Source organism: Lampris incognitus, chromosome 4 (genome assembly GCF_029633865.1).
Source record: "Lampris incognitus isolate fLamInc1 chromosome 4, fLamInc1.hap2, whole genome shotgun sequence".
Taxonomy (NCBI): Eukaryota; Metazoa; Chordata; class Actinopteri; order Lampriformes; family Lampridae; genus Lampris; species Lampris incognitus.
In genome coordinates this window covers 27424211-27432797 of record NC_079214.1, presented here as the reverse complement: position 1 = coordinate 27432797, position 8587 = coordinate 27424211, and the positions used below count along the sequence as shown (strand labels likewise).

General features: G+C 41.5%; 1 protein-coding gene across 1 annotated transcript; it reads right to left on the bottom strand.

The window, feature by feature from the left end:
- zrsr2 (zinc finger (CCCH type), RNA-binding motif and serine/arginine rich 2) lies at positions 1 to 6614 on the bottom strand. The gene is made up of 11 exons (XM_056278994.1): positions 6357 to 6614; positions 6067 to 6146; positions 5902 to 5965; positions 5701 to 5809; positions 5244 to 5330; positions 4708 to 4746; positions 2932 to 3062; positions 2566 to 2779; positions 2183 to 2238; positions 1965 to 2074; positions 1 to 1321 (listed from the first exon to the last, which is right to left on the bottom strand). Exons 1-11 carry the CDS (start codon positions 6398 to 6400, stop codon positions 342 to 344), a joined length of 1914 nt encoding a protein of 637 aa, XP_056134969.1. The 5' UTR covers positions 6401 to 6614; the 3' UTR covers positions 1 to 341.
- Positions 6615 to 8587: the final 1973 nt, after the last annotated feature.

Below are 8587 nucleotides of genomic sequence, written 5' to 3'. Positions count from 1 at the left end.
TCCAGACATAAGACGACCTGGGATGACCCCCTAGGTTGGATAACCCCAGGGTTTGAACCCAGGACCTTCTCGCTGTGAGACGACCATGCTAACCACTGTGCCGCCCTGAACAAAAACAAAGCAACACAAAAATTTTAAACATTTATTTACACATTTACAAAAAGGCTACAATGAAAAATGTGAATTGCAAAAGCTACCTTCATGGCATGATAGCTGAAAAGATAGCACAGCTATTTCAAACTGAAAAGGGTTTTTTCGTCCATTCCTAGAACTTAAATCAACCTCAGCAAAAAAAAAAAAAAAAAAAAAAACAAAATTAGACATGCAGACTATGAGAGTCCCTAATGAGTACAACTGTCACCATTTCCAGTCAGATCAGCTGGTATTTCTAGGTGCGACTTATTACTTTTAATCTCTGGGGTAGACTTGTTCTCATCATTTTGAGAGTCAGAATTCAAATCCATGTGGTCACCTGCTCTCCAAACCAGGTCTACTTCATTCACCTTCTTACTCGGACTTGTCACAGGGAAGTGCTCCTTTTCTTTCTTTTCCTCAATCTCTTCCTCCTTCTCAGAGTCTCCAGATGAAGTCACTACTTCAGGGAAATGTCCTGTCTTCTTCTTGTGTTTCTTCTTGCTCTTTTTCTTGCTTTTTTTTGAGCGCTTATGTTGCCGATGTGTGTGGGTGTTAACATCACCTGTTTCGTCTCTCCAATCTGGTTTCTTTGGGCTTTGAGTACTGCCTTTTTCTCTAATTTGCTTCTTCCTTTCCCTGTCTCCACTTCTGCTCCTAGACCTATCCCTTTCTCGACTCCTACCCTTATGCTTGTTTTGCCCTCTGTCCTCATCTCTACTCTCGTTCCAAAGCCTGTCTCGCTCTCCATCTCTACTCCCACTCCTCGACCGGTCTCGATTCCTCCCCCTATCTCTACTCTTGCTCCGATACCGGTCCTTCCTACTGCTGGTGGGTCTGTACCTGGATGACCTCCTCTCACTCTGTATGCTGTCTTCTCTCTGACAATGAGAGGCCCTGGTGTCTCGACTCCTCTCCCTACTCCTGCTACGGCTCCGTCGCTTTTCACCTCCTCTCCTGCTGTGGGATCTCTCGGATCTTGGGGGACTTCTACTGCTATGACGTTGCCTCCATGATCGTTCCCCATATCGCTCTGAATACCTACCCATTTTATGAGTCGACTCGCCACTACGATCTGGCGATATGTGCAGGTCTCGATCCGCCTCCCAGAACTCATTACCAGGGTTACGAAATACATGCAGAAAGTTGCAGTTTTTCCCTTTGGGACATTTCTTTCTGTCAAATAATCCTGAGGAAAGGAAACACACACAGACACATACACAGGAAAAAGCAGGAAACAACATTATTGCTGTGTTGGTTTGGTTCTAATCTCTTAAGATTTTCTCTAATCAGCAAATGAACAATGTCTGCCACAGAATATCTCCAGTGCACAACTACAATACCAGTACACTTGTCTTCCAACCTAAACTTTCCATCACTTCAAGTGTTTTCCCAAAACTAATTAACCCCTCTCCTCACCGCCAAAAGACCCCCTAATCTCAATTTAAACTCGCTCACAACCACACAGTCCTGATTAAAAACTCAATTACTGTTAATAACTCCTATACGTGTAACATTTCTATGACCCCACTGGTACTTGTCACGTGTAATTCTAGACCATGCACTTCTGCACACTCATTTACCTTCTTGCAACAGCTGCAAATGTACTCTACAACATAACATCTAGCAAAAATAATTGGTGACTATTTAGTTAGATTGTTATGTAAAGCTGAATTTTTATTACTTGTTTTGCACTGTTGCTTTGTAAATACAGGGAACTATGCTGCAGATATCTCTGTACTAAAGTCACCAAATACATGTTGCAACAGCAGCACATTTCTTGCACTTTACAAGCAATCCCCCTTCAATTTTCTGATGAATACACAACTCACCACATATTGCATTCTTCCACCGTGTAACAGGGCAAAGCTGACAATGAAGCTGCCTCCCTGCATACCACCTCCCATTAAACTTGAGGAAGGCCTCTCTGCACTGATCCTCTCTTAGCACACAACAGAGAACAAAGAATGAGAGTTTTATTCAAAACAATGAAAGAAGCAATGATGAACTATTTTTCAACAAGTATTAAAATGATTGTGTATTGGCTTACGTGTCAAACTGGACATAAACATTTCCTCTTAGGTGTGGTTCAAAGTTACAGCTGACCTTAAAGAAGCAGAAGACAAAAATGGACCGGGCAAATGTTATCCAATATAATCTTCACTTTGTTCACCATATTTCAAGTGAAGAACCCGAGAAGTTAATTGGAGAATGGTTTCCAGTGAGCAAAAGTTATTTTGAGAAATCTAGACTGATCAAAACTAAGTTGTGTTTTTTCTGTATGTAATTTTGGTGGTGATCAGTTTAGACTTCTCGAAATAATTACTTAGGGAACTGAATTTCCTCACAAGCTACCTGGACTAAGACATTTCGTGATCATATCGTAATTCTAATTACGTTTCCTAAACTCTTATGCTAAACCCATCTTCATACCTTGAACTGAACCACTTTGCCAACACTCCTGAACTCTGGCAGAACGTCATGGTAAAATTCCAGGAAATAATCTTGAAGCTCCTCCTCGCTGTGCTCCAAACACGCGTCTGTGTCATAATCATCACGCCGACACTGCTCCATGCCAAACGTCACAAACATGCCACGGATCAACAAAGTAGGGCTGGTTGTGGGATAAACATGCTTACGAGAGCATCTGTAAGTCCCAAAGATAATGAAGACAAGAAACACACCAAGTTTTGGTCTAATATGAAAGTAATTGATTAATCCATTCACCCATTTACCATGCCCATAAGGGGTGCAAAAGTGCCTTGCAGCAATGGGTTTCAGTAGAAAAACAAAATGCACCTCTCTCCAAATCGACACGATCCTGTCTTGAGGAAGAATGGACAGTTGGCTATGTCCCGTTCTGTTCCATAGTTCGCAGAGTTCTCAGTCACTGGAGCCTCAGGATTCATCCATGGACCTCCATTATCGAGCTGCCAGTTAGAAAAATAAAAACGTGAAGTCTTGACAAGCAAGGGCAAAATGGGTGGGTAAAATGGGTGAATCAAGAGTTTCGCTCACTGCTAAGCTTTTAGTATAGCCTCTCTTACATGATTGTTTTAGAATGCTCATACACTACTTACAGTTGGTAGCCTGTAGTATTTGGGATTTATAAATTTTAGTATATTCAACTGTTGCCTTTTATTTTGTTAAAGATTATCCATCCATCCATCCATCCATCTATTATCTGAACTGCTTATCCTGCTCTCAGGGTCACGGGGATGCTGGAGCCTATCCCAGCAGTCATTGGGCGGCAGGCGGGTAGACACCCTGGACAGGCCGCCAGGCCATCACACAGGGCCCACATACACACACATTAATACCTAGGGGCAATTCAGTATGGCCGATTCATCTGACCTACATTTCTTTGGACTGTGGGAGGAAACCAGAGCACCCGGAGGAAACCCTAACAGACATGGGGAGAACATGCCAACTCCACTCAGAGGACGACCCCCCCCAAGGTTGGACTACCCCGGGGCTTGAACCCAGAACCTTCTTGCTGTGAAGCAACCGCGCTAACCACTGTGCCACCGTGCCACTCTGTTAAAGATTAAATCTTGGAAATTCAAGCCTTTCATTACAGGATTGTAGAATCAGACAGGCAATGAGCAAAAGCTACGGCCCATCAGCCAACCACATTCGAATAAAGCCAAAATGTGACACTTAATATGAAATCATTTTGTTATTGTTTTATTTTGATATACTTTATTAATCCCCATGAGGAAATTCGTTTCTGCATTTAACCTATCCTAGCTGTGTAACTAGCAGCAGTGGGCAGCTGCCGTGCAGCTGACTAACTCCAGTTCATCTTGCCATGCCTCGGTCAGGGGCACAAACAGGAGTATTAACTCTAACATGCATGTCTTTTTGATGTTTACTTTAACCACTGTATTATTCGCACTCGTGGACTTGGATGTGCATTGCAAAGGGTATTATGAGAGCATCATCACTAATAATATGAGGACAGTCCAGTGACTTATACAGACCATATATATATATACCCACATCCCTTGTATGTCCTCACAAAGGTAGACTGAATTTGAGAACAAATTCATCAAGAGGAAGCTCCTCTCTACATAAATGAAATTAGTTTTTATCAACATTCTACTACTACTACTTTTGGCTGCTCCCGTTAGGGGTCGTAACAGCGGATCATCCGTTTCAGTATGGAAATCTGATTTATGCTCCGCATATTTGATTTGCCCTTTCTGACACAACCCTGCCCATCCCGGCTTGGGACCGGCACTAAGAATGCACTGCCTTGTGCATCCTCAGTGGCTGGGTAAACGGACTTGTGCCCATGCCTGTCACTTATCAACAAGTTATCAATCAATCAATGTAGTTTCTGAATCAAGTTTTTATCAACATTACCTTTGCCAAACCCAGCTAAGGTAGCAGTGTTTGTTCCTAATTAGGATCATTTAGAATTAAGATTATCCATCTAAAAACTACATATACATGTTCTTGATTCATAGCTTTCCGGGATATGGCGTTCTCATGACAGCAGACACTTGTGTTAACAATGCAACAATTATTGTATTATGTATATTATGCAATATTATGTAATGTTATTATTACCTGACTTTCAGCTTGGTCCAACATTTTCTGAACAGCTTCCTACAAATGGTGTAAAAACATGGCTGGTGAAAATGTGTTGGGGTCAACATAGCATATCTGATATTGTACGTTAAGATTATATTCACCAAAACTGAGGGACAATAAGAAAAAAAAATCTATGTTTCAGAGATATTTCCAATATGTTTGGATACTCGGGAGGCACAGGTAAAAGATACATCCTGGTCTTGAGGGTGGGCGGTGCAGGAAAGGTTGGCCCTCTAAATGTGCATCTTAGTTAAGGAACAAGATGATTGTTTGCGCCACTTAGTCAAGGGAAAAAAAGCTTATGAAGGCCAGAACATTTCTGTGAGAGGAAATACTTAGGTGGGTGAAAATATACAATTACACAAGTTCTAGACTGAGTATGTTTAAATGAAGAATTGTCCCTTCCTTTGAATTTGACACAAGTAATTGTTAATGTAATGACTCCACTCAGTGGGCAGAGCAGAAGAGGATATGTTTTGTCTTTGTTTCTATCCTCCATGAGCCCGTTTCACCTCTCTGTCTCGCTTTTCCTGCTGCTTTTTATCTTGCTCATCTTGCTCTCTCTTCTGTTGCGCCTCCCATTCAGCCTTTATCTTATGCTGTGAACACAGTAAATGTAGCTCATTAATGGAATACACATTTTTTGGTCAATTTTTTTTAAATTACCAATGAAAAACTTCAATTACAAAATATATATTGCAAATGCCATCCCTACCAAGTCTTATGGATTTACAAAACAGGCTTATTAGTCATCAATGTGTGCAGGTTGTCTGCTGTATACTCTATTATTATACTGTAATAATATAACGTAGCGCCAACATGTAATATAATGCATAATGTCACGCTTGTTGCTGGTAATGTTGTCGTTTGTTGCTGTCATTGGTGGTATTTTCGATATGTTTTGCTGTATGACACAATTTCCAAAAGGATATTAAACTTGTCAATCAATATGCCAAAACTTTGGGTTACCTCCTCCTCTTCCTTTCGCTTCCTTGCAGCTTCCTCCCTCTCATGCTTTAGCTTGAATTCCTCCTGTGCAACTCTCTCTCTTTCCAGCCATTCTTCATGTAGCTGTTGGCTGCAAAGAAATCGAGGCCTTTCAAAAAACATTGCACTTAACAAATTACTTAAGTGACAGCAAAAAAATTTTGAAAATCATTATCAAACTACCTTTCTTTCTCAGCGTTTTCATCATTTTCCTCCTCTTCCGTAGTAGTCCCTCCATTTTTTACACCTAATAATGTTCAGATGTTATCGGTGCACAGGAAATGCAACAGACACATTTGTAAAATGGGTACCAAAAACAAATTTTGCTCTAATTGGATATATCCATACCGCATTCCCTGGCTTGGGCAAGGGCTTGGCGTTTCCGTTTTCTTCTTTCTTTCTTCAGTGCAGCCCTGCGGACCCTCTGGCTATTGATGAAGAGATGACATATAGGTTTATACACATATATATATATATATATATCTTAAAAGCGCCAGCTGGACTGCAGGCCAAAATAACATAAAACATGACGCATGACCGGACAAAGAATACTGTTATAGCTGGGGCACTGTCCCAGGTTAATACAATAATAACATGATCAATGGCGAATCTTGACAAGAGTACTAAAGAGCACACACCTCAGTGCTGGTGCAGGGACCAGTGAAGGCACGGATGTTGCCATTGCAGCTAACCAGCTAACCTCATTAGTTTAGCTGGTAGCTATCCAGCAATTGACTGTTTAGCTGCTTAGTTTAAACAGCTGTAACTTTTTAGCATTTGACAATTAACATCGTCCACTTTATTGAAATTTGAAACAACCGTGTGTAAAATATTGGCTATTATCTCGATAGGCGTTATCTGGTAAAATAAGAGTTGAGATTATCGAAACTAGCAGGAGTTACTGAGCTCACGGGAAACGGAAAAGGCAGCAGTACAGCTTCTTTTTCTTCTTGTTTTTTTTGCGGTTGGTAAACAACCTTATATCGCATTACCGCCACCAACTGGAGTGGGGTGTAGATTGGGACGCTACACATTCGCTAACAGAAAAGAAAAAAAATCAAGAAAATAAAGTTATATACTCCTATCAGTTTTGTTCTCCTAAGATATTGAAACAAAAATAGAAAACATTTATCCTCAGAACTTATTTGTATAAGATCACGAAAGCCAAGTCTCAACTTTATTTCTATAAGATTCAGTATCAGTCTCACCATCATATTTTGACAATAAGGCGCAACATGTTCTAATGTTTATTCTTGAATCACAAAATTCCCTCCTTCCTGAATTATGTTTTCCTATTTTAAATAATTAACTATTTAATCCTGTATGACTAAAAACGTTGCTGTGGTATCGTAGTAAATTTCAATAACGACAGCAGGTAATGTTAGGAGAAAGTTTACTGAGCTCGGTAAGCATTCAACGTTACTCGTAGCCACCATCTTATATTCTCTTCTTCTTACTGTATTGTGGCGAATGGGCTAGGTGCACAAGCGGTCGTCATTGAAACTTCCGGGCGTCCTGGAGTGCATGGCCATTTCCGGTCAGATTTGTTGCGAGGAGAACGGATAGCTGGCTAGCTGCAGAGACCTAGAAAGAGAGAGTTACGTCAATGAGGAGTCGGAACGCGAGAGGGTCACGTGGTTCATGTAGCCGCCGAATAATTCCAAACGAAGCTTGGCGGGTCATTTAAATGAACTGCTTAGCCGCGATTTCTGGTAACTACTAACCAATATTTTCAGATTTTTACATTCATATATAGATATATTCCAACGTGACACATATTCTATGGCCACTGTTTGGAACTATCTGGGGCTCCCATGATCCGCTATTGCTGTTAAATAATTGGCCCATTGACGTGTACGGAGTTGAGGTAACTCTCTCTTTCTAAGGCTCTGGGCTAGCTGTATTTTTCAAGGTGAGTGTCTTCGGGGCAAAGAGGAGGCGACTGGTTACTTATCAGCGACAACAGACAGCGACAACTAGTTACCACTGTTGTGTACCTAAGTGTGCTAACTCATCTCGGTATAATTCGACGATTAGCTTTCATAGATTTCCAGCTAACCTTGAGCTACGAGCCCAGTGGCTAGCTAAGATCCGTAGAGACGAGTTCACTCCTTCCGAGACTACTCGTGTCTGTAGTCGGCATTTCAAGACAGGCGATGTAGTTATGACTGGGGGAAAGAAAGTACTCAACAAAGGTAGTGTTACCATCTCTTTTTGCTTGGAACGAATATTCTACTCCAGCCCCAAGGCTCAATGTTTGGCAACGCCGCCCGAGATGCCCTTCCCCGGACATAGCGTTACCAGTCTCTGACTCCGACTCTGACATGGAAGCACGGGTACCCGATCACGACTACTGCATTACACCGGCGACTAGCGTAAGGGCTGATCAGTTGGCTGAGGAAAACGAAATGTTGAAAAGGAAAGTGCTGGAGCTGCAAAACTGTCTGGAAAGGTTGCAGCTACAGTCCCGTTTTGGGCTGCAACGTCTCGCAGGGTCAGACGACGACATTCGTTTTTACACAAGGTAAATGAACCATTTTCTGGAATATAAAATAAACTATGTGTCTACCGGTATGTACACTGCCGTGTGTTTACCGTAATAGAAAGAAGGTCTAATGTGCTTATCTTTTTATTCTTAGATTTTCATCATACAAGCATTTCTTGACCTTTTGGCAACTGACAGAGCCAGCCGTAAAAACCAAGATGATAAGGGTCACCAGTGCTGCCTCTGTCAACTCCACTCAACACAAAGCAACAGTAAGTTATGTTATGAGAATCAAATCCAGTGAAGAGAAATGATGGTCATTGTTGTATCCAATGTTGATGTGACACATGTACAGTGCATCCGGAAAGTATTCACACCCCTTCA

Coding starts and splice junctions, on each gene's coding strand:
- zrsr2 (XM_056278994.1), bottom strand. CDS start 6,400: ATGGCAACATCCGTGCCTTCACTGGTCCCTGCACCAGCACTGAG. Junction 6,147..6,356: donor GTCCCTGCACCAGCACTGAG/GTGTGTGCTCTT, acceptor CTTCATCAATAG/CCAGAGGGTCCGCAGGGCTG. Junction 5,331..5,700: donor AGCGAAAGGAAGAGGAGGAG/GTAACCCAAAGT, acceptor CTGTGTTCACAG/CATAAGATAAAGGCTGAATG.